The 18,655-nt window shown below is 41.4% G+C and overlaps 1 protein-coding gene across 2 annotated transcripts; it reads left to right on the forward strand.

Annotated features, from left to right (window-relative positions):
• Positions 1 to 2,009: 2,009 nt before the first annotated feature.
• On the forward strand, positions 2,010 to 17,423 carry LOC103281379 (uncharacterized). Of its 2 annotated transcripts, XM_062964017.1 has the most exons (9): positions 2,010 to 2,079; positions 3,759 to 4,027; positions 6,521 to 6,679; positions 8,168 to 8,377; positions 9,819 to 10,031; positions 11,724 to 11,927; positions 14,491 to 14,697; positions 16,457 to 16,669; positions 17,156 to 17,423. In XM_062964017.1, the coding sequence occupies exons 2-9, from the start codon at positions 3,767 to 3,769 to the stop codon at positions 17,237 to 17,239; spliced, it is 1,551 nt and encodes a 516-aa protein (XP_062820087.1). In that variant the 5' UTR covers positions 2,010 to 2,079; positions 3,759 to 3,766; the 3' UTR covers positions 17,240 to 17,423. The 2 variants fall into 2 exon arrangements, with proteins under 2 accessions (XP_062820087.1, XP_062820088.1); XM_062964018.1 differs by lacking the exons at positions 16,457 to 16,669; positions 17,156 to 17,423 and adding an exon at positions 16,264 to 16,419.
• Positions 17,424 to 18,655: the final 1,232 nt, after the last annotated feature.

Below are 18,655 nucleotides of genomic sequence, written 5' to 3' on the forward strand. Positions count from 1 at the left end.
CTCAATACTTTATTTCCCAGACCACCAGACTTCGCCACAGCAACGCGTGGCCAGGCACAGCTAGTATTATATATATGTGTATTGGTACATATGTATATATGTATGTGTACATATACATACACACACACACACATACACACACACATATATAATTAGCATAGCATACCCTACACCACTGGAGAAATTATACTGTTTAATCCAGTGGTTCTCAACCTTAGGTCCTCAGATGTCTCCCAGCAATCCCAGCCAGTTTACCAGCAGTTAGGATTTCTGGGAGTTGAAGGCCAAAAACATCTGGGGACCCCAGGATAAGAACCACTGGATTAGTCAATGTTGCACCACCTGACATCAATCGCAAAGGAGCAGTCAACAAGGAAAGGACCAACCATTGACATTTCCAGCTCATCCTCTGTTCGGATTTCAGTGAGCATGCCAACGCCTTAAATCAAGAAATAGAACACTTCAGCAAGCGAGAGTCCAAAAGTGGCAGGCCAACACTCAGAACCTGATGCCGGATGAGAAACTCCCTCTTGGGCACAGAGAAGACGGGGCAACTTAGAAGGCGCTGAACAGACTGTGCTCTGGCACCACGAGATGCAGGGCCAACTTTAAGAAACGGGGCCGCAAAGTGGAATCCACAACACGCGAGTGTGGAGAAGAGCAAACCACAGACCACTTATTACAATGCATCCTGAGCCCTGCCACATGCACTACGGAGGGGGGAAGGAAAGGGCCTGAGGCTGTTAGGAATTGTGGGAGGGAGGCCCCAAGTTTGACCATTTCTGGTATAGATGCACCTCCAGATATTTCACACACACACACACACACACACACACACACACACACACACATATATACAGTAGAGTCTCACTTATCCAACATAAATGGGCTGGCGGAACATTGGATAAGCTAATATTTTGGATAATAAGGAGAAATAAAGGAGAAGCCTAGGTAAAGGTAAAGGTTTCCCCTGACGTTAAGTCCAGTCATGTCTGACTCTGGGGGTTGGTGCTTATCTCCATTTCTAAGCCGAAGAGCCGGCATTGTCCGTAGACACCTCCAAGGTCATGTGGCCGGCATGACTGTATGGAGCGCCGTTGCCTTCCCGCTGGAGCGGTACCTATTGATCTACTCACATTGGCATGTGTTCAAACTGCTAGGTTGGCAGGAGCTGGAGCTAACTAACAGAGGGTGCTCATTCCGCTCCTGGGATTTGAACCTGGGACCTTTCGGTCTTCAAGTTCCGCAGCTCAGCGCTTTAACACACTTCGCCACCGGGGCTCTAAGGAGAAGCCTATTAAACATCAAATTAGGTTACGATTTTACAAATTAAGCACCAAAACCTCATGTTATACAACAAATTTGACAGAAAAAGTAGTTCAATATGCAATAATTCTACGTAGGAATTACTGTATTTACGAATTTAGCACCAAAATATCACAATGTATTGAAAACATTGACTACAAAAATACACTGGATAATCCAGAACATTGGATAAGCGAATGTTGGATAAGTGAGACTCTACTGTATATTCTTTATGTCTAAAGCAGGCGTTACGACTCTTTTCTTTCCCCCAGACGTTATCAGAATCAGTTGCGGGGACATGAGAGAAGCCTCCCACAAGGATGGTAAAAACATCAAAACATCCGGGCGTCCCCTGGGCAACGTCCTTGCAGACGGCCAATTCTCTCACCCCAGAAGCAACTCAGGTTGCTCCTGACACGAAAAAAAAAAATCAGAATTAGTGACAATTGGGGCAAAAGCCTTTATGCTTTAGGAGAAATCCAGCCATCTAGGTGAATTAAATGGTTCAGATCTCATTCTGGGGTGGACTACACCTGTCTGCAGGTGAGGAAGTGATAGACCTGAATGCAAACCCTTAACAACTCCTTGCAGCTTCTCATAACTTTCCCTTTAGAATATTAACAACCTCCTTCTTTCTGGTAAGGTTCACACCTTAATTTCCTTAAAGACTTAAAAGTTTTCCCACCTGGTTTGGATGGAGGTATAAATTGCCCCTCAGTTTTGCTTTGCTATCTTAAAGGAAGGGAGCAAGTTGAAGGTGTTTTCTCAGTACAGGTATGCTGAAAAGGGCTTTTTTCCTCCCTCTGTGAGACTATAAGCAAAGACACTACTCCTCTAAATCAGTATTCTGTTCCTCTATTATATTTGCTTACACATTTCTAGTTTTAGAATCATGCTAGACTTGGTTTGAAAGTTTAGACAAGAGAGGTGAGTCATCCAAAGAAAAGGGGCAGGCAAAATGACCAATTGAAACAGCAATTAAAAGGCATGCATTCATTCTGACCTTTTGCTTTTTGCAAGACTCAGAAATCTGGGGACTGGAGGGAAATTTAAATGGGAATCAAAAATCTTGTTTGTAGTGGAAAATGCCTTTATAGTGCTATTATTATTATGCCTCTCTGCTACGTCTGTCCAAAGATGCATCTACGCTGGAGAATTAATGCAATTTGGCACCACTTTAAGTATCACAACTCGCAGAGAAGGTGGAAGATCTGCAAAATTACAGCTCTCATCATGCTATAGCATTGAGTTCAAGTAGGATCAAAATTGCATTAATTCTATAGTACACTAGAGTCTCACTTATCCAACACTCGCTTATCCAACGTTCTGGATTATCCAACATATTCGCTTATCCAACATTCTGACGACCCGTTTATGTTGGATAAGTCTCACTTATCCAACATTCGCTTATCCAACGTTCTGGATTATCCAACATATTTGCTTATCCAACATTCTGACGACCCGTTTATGTTGGATAAGTGAGACTCTACTGTATATACAGTAGAGTCTCACTTATCCAACATTCGCTTATCCAACGTTCTGGATTATCCAATGCATTTTTGTAGTCAATGTTTTCAATACATTGTGATATTTTAGTGCTAAATTAATGAATACAGTCATTACTACATAGCATTACTGTATATATATATGTGTGTGTGTGTGTGTATGTGTATATATATATATATATATATATATACACACACACTAGCTTTGCCCGTCCACGCGTTGCTGTGGCTTATGGGAATCCTTTGTTGGCCAGGTGGAATAGCAGTGAATAGCCTTGCAGTCTCAAAGCCTGGCCGTTTTCTGGAGTAGCTGGAGCTTTTTGTTGTATGAACGTAGAGGCATGGATGAGGGGTTCTGCTGCCAAGTTTAGTGTTTCTGGGATTTGTAGTTTTGTTGTTTTGTCCTAGGCCGAAATTTCATTACCCTTTTATATATATATATATATACACACACACACACACACACATATGTATACACATACATATACAATAGAGTTTCACTTATCCAACATAAACGGGCCAGCAGAATGTTGGATAAGTGAATATGTTGGATAATGAGGGATCAAGGAAAAGCCTATTAAACATCAAATTAGGTTATGATTTTACAAATTAAGCACCAAAACATCATGTTATACAGCAAATTTGACAGAAAACGTAGTTCAATAGGCAGTAATGTTATGTAGTAATTACTGTATTTATGAATTTAGCACTAAAATATCACAATGTATTGAAAACATTTGACTACAAAAATGGGTTGGATAATCCAGAATGTTGGATAAGCAAATGTTGGATAAGTGAGACTCTACTGTATATACTATATCTTCCAAGACATGTCACTAGGAATTTCTAGGTCTTCCAGCATGACTTTGTGGCCAACATAATATTAGCTCGATTGTTGGACTATGACTTGTTTGGTCTTCTGAAAGGTTTAGATCTCTCCTTTTCAAGGGAAACAGATGCAACAACCAACTGGTCTCGTTGAGTTGACCATGGAGGAGCTGGCCAAGACCAAGCAACTGGAGGCCACCATCAACGCCTTGCAGAAGGAGAAAACGCAGCTGCTCCAGAGGATCCAAGGGGCCGAGGAGAGCTTGCGCTCTGCCGTCCAGGTGAAAAACGAGCTGAAAATCGTGGTCGAGGACTTTCAGTCTGAGAGAGAGGTCCTGAACCGCAACATGCTCCGCCTTTCGAAGACTATAGAGAAGACCGTGGCCGCGGTGAGTATCTTCGCAGAGGATTGGGGCCTTCAGAGGTTGAGCTGAAACGGCAGACAAAGGTTTGAGGCAATGAGACAAAGAGAGTTCCGAGTGCTGCAGAAAAATGACATTTACTCTCAGTGGCAACAGAGAATAAGCATAGGAAGGACCCTTTCCTGTAATCAGGAAAGCATCTTAGGAAATACATTAAAAAGTATTTTTAATGTACAGTAGAGTCTCACTTATCCAAACTAAACGGGCTGGCAGAAGCTTGGATAAGCGAATATCTTGGATAATAAGGAGGGATTAAGGGAAAGCCTATTAAACATCAAAATAAGTTATGATTTTACAAATAAAGCACCAAAACATCATGTTATACAATAAATTTGGCAGAAAAAGTAGTTCAATACGCAGTAATGCTATGTTGTAATTACTGTATTTACGAATTTAGCACCAAAATATCATGATATATTGAAAACATTGACTACAAAAATGGCTTGGATAATCCAGAAGCTTGGATAAGCGAGGCTTGGATAAGTGAGACTCTGCTGTACTAAAAAGCAAAAATATACTATTCTAGGAGTAAGAACATGATTTATTACTAGTCATAATGAAATATAGACTTATCATAAATGCACATTATATTATTCTTCTATATCTCTCTGTTAACCAAATGATGACATACTGCTTGGAAATCCTGACTATTATTATTATTATTATTATTATTATTATTATTATTATTATTATTATATTTTCCAACTGTTGTACTGGAACAACAATTATTGTTAAGTTTAACTTTAACAGTTTTTGGCAGTTCTTTGTTAGAACGTTACCAATGTCAGCTGCTTCTAACCTAGCGATTTGACTCGAAGTATTTAATTTCAGTGCTAATGCTTTTTTGCTTTTGCTTTTTGGTGTGTTTCTTTGCCAAGTATTTTTGCATTTTTATATCGCCATTTATTCAGATATATATATATATATATATATATATATACACACACATACATATATATACACAGTAGAGTCTCGCTTATCCAAAGTAAACGGGCCGGCAGAACATTGGATAAGTGAATATGTTGGATAATAAGGAGAGATTAAGGAAAAGCCTATTAAACATCAAATTAGGTTATGATTTTACAAATTAAGCGCCAAAACATCATGTTATACAACAAATTTGACAGAAAAAGTAGCTCAATACACAGTAATGCTATCTAGTAATTACAGTATTTACGAATTTAGCACCAAAATATCATGATGTATTGAAAACATTGACTACAAAAATGCGTTGGATAATTCAGAACGTTGGATAAGCGAGTGTTGGATAAGTAAGACTCTACTGTATATAGACACTTTAGCTTTGTTTTGGTTTTTTGGTTTTTTTCTCTCCCCCTTTTTGATCCTTTTTTAATCGCAGTTTTCCTACTTTCTATACAATCAAATGTTCTCACTCTTTTTATGTTAATTTACTCTATTTTATAAGCTAAAACTTCATTAAAAAAACAAAACAAAAAAACCTGCCATTGGAAAAAAAAAGGGAAAGCAAGGGTACCGAATAAAGAATCACAGGGCTTTTTATACCATTTTGCACCCATCTACATACGTCATATAGGCATTATCCATCATCAATTGGTGTCAAAAAAATCTTACTTTTGCACTTTACTAAAAGCTACTTTTGCATTTTTCTAAAACATAGGCTACTTTCAAGACCTCTGACCCTTCCATTAAGCCTTATCTAAGGAATCCTTATCTTGGCTTTTAGGGGTCCCATTAACTGAGGAATTTTCCTATCTAAGCTTTTAGGGACTCATTAGCACCCTTCATGAAGCCAGGTTACCTTAAGCTTATTTTGACATCCCAAACCCTTAATTACTGTATATACTCGAGTATAAGCCTAGTTTTTCAGCCCTTTTTTTAAGACTGAAAAAGCCCCCCTTGGCTTATACTCGGGGGAGGGTCCTGGTTGGCTTATATTTGGGTCAGCTTATACTCAAGAATATATGGTACATTTATTATTTTTCTCTATTATTGTTGCTACTATTACATTTATTTTACTCTATTTTTATTATTAATAATATATTTATTATTTCACTCTGATATTATTATTATTGCATTTATTATTTTACTCTATTTATTATTACATGGATTATTTTCCTGTATTTATTATTATTATTATTACATGGATTACTTTACTCTATTATTATTAAAAGGATACATAAGCACATTTACATTGAAGAAGATGAAAATAATGATTTGATCAGAGTTGGACAGTCTTATCTTAAATCTGAGCTTTATGTAAATATTCAAAAACATTGAACCTACTGATGCCTCAATTAATGTAATTTTATTGGTATCTATTTTTATTTCTGAAATTTACAACTCTCGGCTTATACTGGAGTCAATGTTTTCCCAGTTTTTTTTGTGGTAAAATTAGGTGCCTCGGCTTATATTCGGGTCGGCTTATACTCGACTATATACGGTAATTCCTTTTTCTCTTGTTTTTTTTTTAAAAAAAAGAACATGGAATTGCAACGTCAACTCAGGGCGACTACTGGGTTTACGAAAGGATGCCACGAGATCCTAAAGGAAGCGAGGGCCATGTTTTCTGAGAAGGCGACTCAGGTTCCCGACGATGAAGAAAAACCAAAGCCAACAATTGAAGAGTTGAACCAAAAAGTAAGTGGTGGATGTGTGCAATTACTTTGTGACATTTCAGTGCCTGCGGATGATCCTTCTGCTTCCAGAGTGGTTTAAAGATGGTGCGATTCCTATTGAAAGAAGTGTCTCTAAAACAGGCATGGGCAAACTTGGGCCCTCCAGGTGTTTTGGACTTCAACTCCCACAATTCCTAACAGCCGGTAGGCTGTTAGGAATTGTGGGAGTTGAAGTCCAAAACACCTGGAGGGCCCAAGTTTGCCCATGCCTGCTCTAAAAAGATGCCTGTCTCGTGTAATGTAGGAGGAAAGCTCTAACTTACCTGCCCTTGGACATAAAAACTTCCTTCTGGATTTTCTTCTACCTTCTTGATCTTTTTGTTTGCAAAAACACTGAATTGCTGTTGTGTTGTTTAAATGAAATCTTGATGGGAACTTAATGAGAGCTTGGAAAAAGTCCATTTGTTTAGATTCTGAATAGGACCACAGATCTGGGAAACTGCAGTCCAAACAAATACAGTAGAGTCTCACTTATCCAACATAAACAGGCTGGCAGAACATTGGATAAGCGAATATGTTGGATAATAAGGAGGGATGAAGGAAAAGCCTATTAAACATCCAATTAGGTTATGATTTTACAAATTAAGCATCAAAATATGTTATACAACAAATCTGACAGAACAAGTAGTTCAATACGCAGTAATGCTATGTAGTAATGACTGTATTTACGAATTTAGCACCAAAATATCACGATGTATTGAAAACATTGACTACAAAAATGCGTTGGATAATCCAGAACGTTGGATAAGCGAGACTCTACTGTAATAGAATAATAGAATCCTAGAATTGGAAGAGACCTTGGGGACTATCCAGTCCAACCCCATTCTAACAAGAACCAGGAAAATTGCATTCAAATAGTCCCGACAGATGGCCATCCAGCCTCTGTTTAAAAGCCTCCAAAGAAGGAACCTCCAACACACTCCGGGGCAGAGAGTTTATTTAGTTATTTATTTATTTTACAGTATTAATATTCTGCCCTTCTCACTCCAAAGGGGACTCAGGGTGGATCACATTGTACACATACAAGGCAAACATTCAATGCCATATAACATAGAACAGAGACAGACGTAGAGGCAATTTAAACCTTCTCCAGCTTCCAGCTTCCTGAGGGTATGCTTGATTCCGGCCACAGGGGGAGCAGCTGCTTCATCATCCACTGCGTTGGCAACTTCCTCATTCCAACGGTGGCTGTGTGATTTTTATGGTGTCATAAATTAGCCTCCCCACATATAAGTGGTACCTAAATTTCCTACTTGACTCCTATTTATGCATGACAAAATCCCATTGGCTTTTTTGCCGCTGCACCGCATTGTTGGCTGATGTTTAGCTTGTTCCCCACGAGGACTCCAAGATCTTTTTCTCATGTCCTCCTGTCAAGCCAGGCAGGGCCATTGATTTCAGTGGGTCGGTTCTGGATCAACGTAATGCCATCACCCCCATTTCTTTCCAGCTGGAGCAGTTGAGTGTGGAGCTCAACTTGCAGATCAGTGAGAATAAAGACCTGTCGAGCGAAAACGAGTGGAGGAAAGAGAACCTGCAACAAGTGGTGATGGATAATGCCTACTTGAAGAAAGTCATGGCCGTCTTGTGGGAAACGGTCACAAGCCTGAAAGCGGAAAACGACAACCTTCGGAGCCGGCTGATCGTATTTGTCGAGAAGGTATGAAGTCATACAACCAGGCCGTGGTGGAGCTGGTTAGTAGCCAGATGCAATAAATCACGACTGATCGAGCAGTCATGAGTTTGAAGCCCAGGTCGGGTTGAGTGCTTGACCTTTAAATAGCCTAGCTCGTTGTTTAACTAAACAACCAGAAAGACAGCTGCATCTGTCAAGTAGGAAAATTTAGGGACTGCTTATAACTTACTTAGTTTGAGGATGATGGTCTTCCATCTGTGGGGTCTTGAGGGTGGGTTCTTAGGTGGCTGAAGAGACCTATTCTTGATCAGCATGTTCTCTCGCAGTGAGGACGTCAGTTTCCAGGTGGAAGGCGGTCCCGGTCAGGGTTGGCTTGACGCTCTTTCTTCTTGGCACGTTTCTCCCTTAAGCCCTCCGTTCGTGCCTCTTCAAACTCCGCAGCACTGCTGGCCACAGCTGACCTCCAATTAGAGCGCTCAAGGGCCAGGGCTTCCCAGTTCTCAGTGTCTCTGCCACAGTTTTTAAGGTTGGCTTTAAGTCCATATTTAAATATCTTTTCCTGCCCACCAACATTACATTTCCCGTTCTTGAGTTTGGAGTAGAGGAGCTGCTTTGGGAGACGGTGATCTTTGGGCATTCGGACAACGTGGCCAGTCCAGCGGAGTTGATGGCGTAGGAGCATCGCTTCAGTGCTGGTGGTCTTTGCTTCTTCCAGCACGCTGACATTCGTCTGCCTGTCTTCCCAAGAGATTTGCAGGATTTTCCTGAGGCAACGCTGATGGAAACACTCCAGGAGTTGAGTGTGACGTCTGTAGACCGTCCACGTTTCGCAGGCGTAGAGCAGGGTTGGGAGGACAGTGGCTTTGTAAACAAGCACCTTGTTATCTCTACGGATGTCCCAATCATCAAATACTGTCTGCTTCATACGGAAAAATGCTGCACTTGCAGAGCTCAGGCGGTGTTGTATTTCAGTGTTGATGTTGACTTTTGTGGAGAGATGGCTGCCAAAGGAGCGGAAATGGTCAACGTTTTCTAATGTTACACCATTAAGTTGTATTCCTGGCATTGCAGAGGGATTAGCTGGTGCCTGTTAGGAGAGCACTTTGGTTTTCTTGATATTCAGTGAGAGGCCGAGCTTCTCATATGCTTCTGCGAAGGTGTTTAGAGTGGCTTGTAGGTCTTCTTCTGAATGCGCACAGACTACGTTGTCATCAGCATATTGGAGTTCTATAATAGATGTTGTGGTGACCTTATGCAGGGAGGCTAATTTAACTAATGTACATGGCAGAGGGGGAAAAGAAAAGAGTCTGAGGCTGTTAGGAATGGTGGGAGGTGAAGTCCAAAACACCTGGAGGGCCAAGGTATGCAGATGCCTGAGCTAGCCAATAGCCCTGGAGACTGGACATCAATGCAATAATGTTACGGCTATTTATTTACTCAACCCAAACCTCTTCCCTCGTTTCAGGAGATTGCGGCCAAATTGCCAAAAATGGAAGAGAAGAAGGAATACGTTGAAAGAGTTGCTCTGAACCTCAAGGAGGAAGCGGACCGGTTGAAAGCCCTGACGGAGGAACGGATCCCACGGCTCTTGCCGGTCAATGCGTCTCGCGTCCGGAGGCTCCAAGAAGCCTATGAACAAACCACCAGCAGGGTCTGCAGCCTCTTGGATGAAGTGAAGGTACAGTAGAGTCTCACTTATCCAAGACTCGCTTATCCAAGGTTCTGGATTATCCAAGGCATTTTTGTAGTCAATGTTTTCAATACAGTATTCCCTCACTTATCGCAGGGGTTAGGTTCCAGGACCACCCGCAATAAGTGAAAACCCGCAAAGCAGGGGCACTATATTTATTTTAATATTTATACATTATTTTTGTAATTATACACTATTTTAAGTCTTTATCAACCAATTGTGTGCTGATAAATCACCTCCTTCTCCTCCCGTTGCCGCTTGGGCTCCTTTTCTCTTCCTTTTGCTTCTCCTTCCTCCCTTCCTCAGGCTGAAAATCGTATTTTTTATTATTTATAATACTCTTTTAGAGTTTATTGAAAAACCACAAAAAGTGAACCGCGAATTAGCGAGGGAACACTGCCAACCTAGCAGTTCGAAAATATGCCAATGTGAGTAGATCAATAGATACTGCTCCGGCGGGAAGGTAACAGTGCGCCATGCAGTTATGCCGGCCACATGACCTGGAGGTGTCTATGGACAACGCCGGCTCTTCAACTTAGAAATGGAGATGAGCACCAACCCCCAGAGTCAGACATGACTGGACTTGATGTCAGGGGAAACCTTTACCTTTAACCTATTATTACTTGTATTATTTTCCTTTACCTTACTGTATATCGTGGAGCCTCCAGTGGCCTAGGGGATAAAAGCCTCATGACTTGAAGGTTGGGTTGCTGACCTGAAAGCTGCCACGTTTGAATCCCACCCAGGGAGAGCGTGGATGAGCTCCCTCTGTCAGCTCCAGCTCCATGCGGGGACATGAGAGAAGCTTCCCACAAGGATGGTAAAACATCAAAACATCCGGGCGTCCCCTGGGCAACGTCCTTGCAGACGGCCAATTCTCTCACTCCAGAAGCAACTCCGGTTGCTCCTGACACGAAAAACAAAACCCCTGTATATCATGATATTTTGGTGCTAAATTCGTAAATACAGTAATTACAACATAACAAATTTGTTGTAAAACTTGATGTTTTGGTGCTTAATTTGTAACATCATAACCTAATTTGACTTTTAATAGGCTTTTCCTTAATCCTTCCTTATTATACATGATACCCTGTTTCCCCTAAAATAAGACATCCCCAAAAAATAAGACCTAGTAGAGGTTTTGCTGAATTGCTAACGATAAGGCCTCCCCCGAAAGTAAGACCTAGCACAGTTTTTGTTTGGAAGCAGGCCCAACAAACAGAACACCAGAGCATGCAGGATCGGTAAATGTACATACCAGTTGTATATGGAAATAATGGTAGTAACAAGAAATTATTGACAGAAGTCACAGTTTGTCTGGTTTGGTTATGTTGGTTTGTGATGATAACTACTGTACTGTATATAATAAATGTTCATTTTTTTTTGTTCAACAATAAATGTGAATTCTTCTTCATAGAAAAATAAGACATCCCCTGAAAATAAGACCTAGCACATCTTTGGGAGTAAAAAATAATATAAGACACTGTCTTATTTTCAGGGAAACACGGTATTTGCTTATCCAAGCTTCTGCCGGCCCCTTTAGCTTGCATAAGTGAGACTCTATGCTCCAGAAGTTAAAGGCATTAATTATACATTGTTTGGAACTCCTGACATGCTGCTTAGAAATCCCTAGTGTTTTCTGTGAGCTGGTTCAAGGACTCCTCTTTCCGCCTCCGACAGTACTACTTCCCCGTCTGGTTGAAGGACAGCGGCGACTACTACCTGAACATCTCCACTTGCTCCGCCGACTTGCTGCAGGAGAACGTCCAACAACTGAGGCTGCTAATGGAGACCCAGACCCTTGAGAAGGCGGACGAATGGTGCCAGAAGTTCAGGCTCAGCCGGATCCCCGCTCTGAGGGCCAAGCTGGACGAATTCTTGGAGGTAGACAGGCTCCTCCACCATTGGGTTTGCAACATAGCGGACCTCTCCCCACTGATTTGGCAATGGGCTCAGCTATACTGCAGAGCCCCTGGTGGCGCAGTAGGTTAAACTGCTGAGCAGCTCAACTTGCTGACCAGAAGGTCAGCAATTCGAATTCGGGGAGCAGGGTGAGCTCCCGCTGTTAGCCCCAGCTTCTGCCAACCTAGCAGTTCGAAAACATGCAAATGTGAGTAGATCAATAGATATTGCTCCGGCAGGTAGGTAACGGTGTTCCATGCAGTCATGCTGACCACATAACCTTCAAGGTATCTATGGGCCGGGCTGTGGCGCAGCTGGCTAGTAACCAGCTGCAATAAATCACTACTGACCGAGAGGTGTTGAGTTCGAAGCCCGGGTCAGGTTAAGCCCCCGACCATTAAATAGTACTTACAGTACTTCATTGACTATGTCAATTATGTAACTATCTCCTCCCGATTTGACACATTCACCTTTTGGCCCAGACTTGTTTGATATACCTGTTTTAACATTTTATCTTGTAAGATTGTCCTTTTTGATTGTTTTACCGATATTGTTGATTTATTGTTGTAAATTTGTGTTTTTGTTTTGATTTTATATTGTGAGGTTGGGCAAGGCCCCATGTGAGCCGCCCCGAGTCCCTTCGGGGAGATGGGGCGGGGTACAAGAATAAATTATTATTATTATTATTATTATTATTATTATTATTATTATTATTATATAAATAGCCTGGCTTGCTGTTGACCTATGCAGCCCCGAAAGACAGTTACATCTGTCAATTAGGGAAATTTAGGTACGCTTTATGCGGGAGGCTAATTTAACTAATTTTTTACAACATCATAAAACTGCCAGCAAAACACGAGGAAAGGAATGAGGAAATACAGCCACTAGTGGACAGTGAAGCAACAGCTCCCCCTGTGGCCGGAATCGTGAAGCTGGAAAAAAATGTTAAATGCCTCTGTGTCTGTCTATATATATTGTTTGTCTGTTGGCATTGAATGTTTGCCATATATGTGTTCATTGTAATCCGCCCTGAGTCCCCTTCGGGGTGAGAAGGGCGGAATATAAATACTGCAAATAAATAAATAAATATGGACAACGCTGGCTCTTTGGCTTAGAAATGGAGATGAGATTGTCCAAAGACACCTCCAAGGTCATGTGGCTGACATGCTAGCATGGAACGTTATCTTCCCACCGCACTGGTATTTATTTATTTATTTATTTATTTATTTACAGTATTTATATTCCGCCCTTCTCACCCCGAAGGAAACTCAGGGCAGATCACATTGTGCACATGTAAGGCAAACATTCAATGCCCATATACACATAGAACAGAGACAGAGACAGACGCAGAGGCAATTTAACCTTCTCCTGAGGGGATATTCAATTCCGGACTTTCGAGATAAAAAAAATTCCTGTTGTCTAGCTTTCAACAGACCTCACGACCTCCGAGGATGCCTGCCATAGATGTGGGTGAAACGTCAGAAGAGAATGCTTCTGGAACATGGCCAGACAGCCTGGAAAACTCACAGCAACCCAGTGATTCCGGCCATGAAAGACTTCAAATGTTATTGCTTGAAGCCAGATAGAGAAAGCATGCAATTCTGGAAATAAAGAGCAAGACGGTGTGCGAAGATCTAATAACGGCTGCCACCAATTTGTGAAGATACAACCACCAAAGACTCAGAGAGGAGACCTTTTACTTTCTTTCTTTCTTCTTCTTATTCACTTTAGATGGTAGCGTATGGTTTATAATATATGCGACAGAGGCTTAGATGTTGGAAGAACAATAACAAGTTTATTCAGGCACAGAGCTTAGTGGTTACAATATTGTTTCTCACTTAGAGGTATTTTTATTAACAGTTACAATCCTAGAATGAAGTGAGTCAAACTCTCTAAAGTGTCACTTCTTTTACTTGAAGTAGTTAGAACTTCTTTCTCTGCTACTTTTAAACCACAGTCATCCCTGTGATATACGATCACAGATTCTCTGTTCCTTACCAGGACACAGACTACATCAAATAAGTCACCAAACTTATTTTAAACCAACTCAAAATGAACAATTGAGTCTCCTTGATTCCATCAACCTAGGATCAATCTTCCCTGTGCCTCATCAGAGCACAGACTGACCCTCTTTTTTGAACTCTGCACTTCTTCAACTAAACGGCAGTTGGCTCTGCCTATTTCTCCATGGCAACCAGCCTCTGAGTGCTGAGATGCAATAACTATAATACTTACCCTTTTAAAACACAAACACACAATTAAACATAACATCTGTAAACCAAAAATTCGTACTTCATTACACTGTGTTTTTGTGCTTTTTCCAGAAGATGATACTGCATAAACACCTTCTGCTCCCGCCATCCCCGATACATGGGCATGCTCATTGGGGACAATGGGTGTTGTAGTCCCATGCCTTTTGGTAACGGCGAGTGGAGGGTACACTTTTGCCATGCTAGGATATACAGAGGCCTAGACTGTAGGCACAATTGTCTTTTGAACCAGTCTCCGAGTGTCTGATGCTCCAAACGTGTGCCTCCCGTCCCAGAACATTTTGCAGGATGCGTCCCGCCTGGAGCAAGAGCTTCACGATATCGAAGCCAAGGTGCAGGAGATGGAAAGTGGTCGGCGTGAACAGAGGCAATACGTGGCCAAGTGCAGCGCCGTCTTCTGCCTGCCGGACTTCGCAAAGGGCATTCGGCGCGACACCAAGAACCTGCAGGCTTTGTTGGGAGTCCTGAAATCCAAGTCTCAAGTGAGTGGGTGCATGTGGGTTGCTGCAAACTGAGCTTGAAGTAATCTACTCGCGTAAATACAAGTAAAGTTTGGTCTCAATGCGTTCAACAGGAGGGAGAGGAGGAGAAGGGCCGATCTGGCCCTTCCCAGTTAATAATAATAATAATAATAATAATAATAATAATAATAATAATAATAATAATACAAAATCCAGCATGTCTATCTTGTTTGCTGTGTCATAAAATAATAATAATAATAATAATAATAATAATAATAATAATAATAATAATAATACATCACACAGTCCTAGACACTTGGGAAGTGTTAGACTTGTGATTTTGTGATATGAAATCCAGCATGTCTATCTTGTTTGCTGTGTCATAATAATAATAATAATAATAATAATACAGTAGAGTCTCACTTATCCAAGCTAAACGGGCCGGCAGAACCTTGGATAAGCGAATATCTTGGATAATAAGGAGGGATTAAGGAGAAGCCTATTAAACATCAAATTAGGTTTGATTTTACAAATTAAGCACCAAAACATCATGTTATACAACAAATTTGACAGAAAAAATAGTTCAATACGCGGTTATGTTATGTAGTAATTACTGTATTTACGAATTTAGCACCAAAATATCATGATATATTGAAAACATTGACTACAAAAATGCATTGGATAATCTTGAATAATAAATCTTGGATAAGTGAGTCTTGGATAAGTGAGACTCTACTATAATAATAATAATAATAATAATAATAATAATAATAATAATAATAATATTTCATGGCTGGGATCACAGGGTTGTTGTATGTTTTCCGGGCTGTATGGCCATGTTCCAGAAGTTTTCTCTCCTGACATTTCGCCCACATCTATGGCAGGCATCCTCAGAGGTTGTGAGGTATGAGGAAACTAAGCAAGGAAGGTTTATATATATCAGTGGAAAGTCCAGAGTGAGAGAAGAACTCTTGTCAGTTGGAGGCCAGTGTGAATGTTGCAGTTAATCACCTTGATTAGCATTGAATAGCTTCATCTCCTGGCTTCATCCTGCCTGGGGGCATCCTTTGTTCAGAGTCGTTAGCTGCCCCTGGTGGATTCATGTCTGGAACTCCTCTGCTTTCAGAGTGTTGCTTCTTATTTACTGTTCTGATTTTTGAGTTTTTTTTAATACTGGTAGCCAGATTTTGTTCATTTTCATGGAACAACACTCTGAAAGCAAAGGAGTTCCAGACATGAATCAACCAGAGGCAGTTAGCGACTCTGAACAAAGGACACAGACTATATTAAATAAGTCTCCAAACTTACTTTAAACCGACTCAAAATGAACAATTGAGTCTCCTTGATCCCCTCAACCTAGGATCAATCTTCCCTGTGCCTCATCAGAGCACAGACTGACTCTCTTTTTAAAACTCTGCACTTCTTCAACTAAACGGCAGTTGGCTCCGCCTACTTCTCCATGGCAACCAGCCTCCGAGTGCTGAGATGCAGTAACTGTAATACTTACCCTTTTAAAACACAAACACACAATTAAACATAACATCTGTAAACCAAAAATTCGTACTTCATTACACCTTCCTTGCTTAGTTTCTTAGTGCCATAGATGTGGGCGAAACGTCAGGAGAGAATTCTTCCGGAACATAGCCATTCAGCCTAGAAAACATACAACAACCCTGTGATCCCGGCCATGAAAGCCTTCGACAACACACTGAACATGGGGAGAGTTCTTCGGATTCTTTCCTTTCCTGGTGTTTGGGAATCCCGTTGTCGGACGTTGCAGGCACTCACCAAGGTGCGATCGGAGGTGGTCACCAAACACGCCTGCGTCTGCTGGGAGGCCGAGGCGGTCATTGTGTCCTGCAGGAAGAAGTCCCTTCCGGAGCATCAAGAGGCCGAGGAGCTGCTGGACGAGGCGGGAGCAGCAGACGCCCGAGAGCTTGAAGAAGCCCAAAGGCTGGAGCACAACTTGAGCTCAGTGGAGCAAGATATGACGGTAGGAGTCTTGGCCGAAAGCGTTGCTGCCCAACCTTTTAAGTTCTCCAGGCGTCTGGGACTCCAACTCTCAGAAGCCCTGGCCAGCTTGTCCATTTAATCATAGAATCCTAGAGTTGGATGAGACCTTGTAGGCCATCCAGTCCAACCGCATTTTGCCAAGAATTAGGAAAATTGCATTCAAAGCACCCCGACAGATGGCCATCCAGCCTGTTTCAAAGCCTCCACCACATTTCGGGGCAGAGAGAGAATTCCATTGTTGAACAGCTCTCCCGGTTAGGAAGTTCTTCCTCATGTTCAGGTGGAATCTGATTTCTTATAGTTTGAAGTCATTGTTCCACCACGTCCTAGCTTAAGCATCTGAGGGAGAAAAGGAAGGGCCTGAGGCTGTTGGGAATGGTGGGAATTGAAGTCCAAAACACCCGGAGGGCCCAGGTTTGCCCATGCCTGGTCTACACTGTTCCCTCTTCTTTGCTTCCCAAACTAGGCCCAGTTAGATGCAGCAGCCGAACTGGAAAAAGAAGAAATGGAAAAGCTCCCAGCTCAGGATGCCAACAGCAGTGAATCCTAAGAGGCAGCTTTTTCAAAACGAAACAAATGGGAGGTGACTGGGAGCCGATTATCCTTCAAGGAGACCAACATATTGCTATATATATATATATGTTTTAATGCACCTGGGTTTTCTAATAAACGTTACGATACATATGCGGAAAGCAAAGCACCATCGCTGTCTTGAATGGCTCTTCCTTGGTGGAGTAAAATCTGGATTTAGTACTTGACGCCTCCCATGATTCCGTAGCATTGAGCTGTGGCAATTAAAATGGTGTCAAACTGGATTAAATCCACTGCGTAAATGCACCCAAAGAGTTGCGAAATGTAAGTTAATAAAACGTAAGGAGGGACATATCCGCCTTTGAGATTAAGGTTGTTTCTGGATGCCGTAAAACATCCGCTGTTTAGTCTCCAAGAGCCGTGTGTAGTTCGGATCCCCATTTGGGTGACCTTGGGCAAGTCACACTCTCTCAGCCTCAAAGGGAGGCAACGGCAGCTCCCTCCTGTGCAAGCCTTGCAAGGAAACCCCATTCTCCTTAGGTCTGCATAAGTCGGAAACGACTTGATGCAGCACACAATAACAAACACTATGTTGCTATGTGGGTTTTTTTCCCGGCATCCAGTTTTTCCTGCTTGGCTTGAACCAATCCTTTGCCTCCCTCTTAAATGCAGCCTTACAACGTTGAGAAGTTGAAGCTGGATCTAACATCACAATAGGAAAGGTGGCTGGGTGGATGTTTGCAATACTATTACCCAACACTCAAATAGGCCCAGCACCCTGGATAGTTCCTTCAAAGTTCACCTTTTTAAGTTGACATTATTTTGTGTGTGTGCAAACTGCTTGTCAAAATGCGGATTGCATAGGGCAATGAGGGGCAACCTTTTGCGCTTGGTGTGTCAAAATTCACCAAAAAACCTAGCATGACTTGGGTGGTGTGTCACTTCGAGAAAAAACCCCATAATTTCACAATATATATAGTTTAAATAACAAAAATGTATAATTGTAATATATAACTGTATTTAATAAATCAAAAACTATTTACTACCATCATTTCCATGTACAACAATCTGTGGTACCTCTTGCAGTTTCCATGCTGATTTCTCTCTATTCTAGTTTCAATGTAGTCATGAATAATAAATAATATAATAATAACATAATAGTAATAATATAATAATATACTACAATAATAATAGAATAATAATAGAATGATTATCTATATATATAAAAGGGTAATGAAATTTCGGCCTAGGACAAAACAACAAAACTACACATCCCAGAAACCCTAAACTTGCCAGTACAACCCCTCATCCATGCCTCTACGTTCATACAACAAAAAGAAAAGAAAAATAAAGTCCTAATTAGAGGGAGAGGAATAATTGTTTTTATCCAATTGCTGCCAGTTAGAAGACTAAGCTCCACCCACTTGGTCTCCTA

The sequence above is a fragment of the Anolis carolinensis genome, unplaced genomic scaffold (assembly GCF_035594765.1).
Source record: "Anolis carolinensis isolate JA03-04 unplaced genomic scaffold, rAnoCar3.1.pri scaffold_12, whole genome shotgun sequence".
NCBI classification, from domain to species: Eukaryota; Metazoa; Chordata; class Lepidosauria; order Squamata; family Dactyloidae; genus Anolis; species Anolis carolinensis.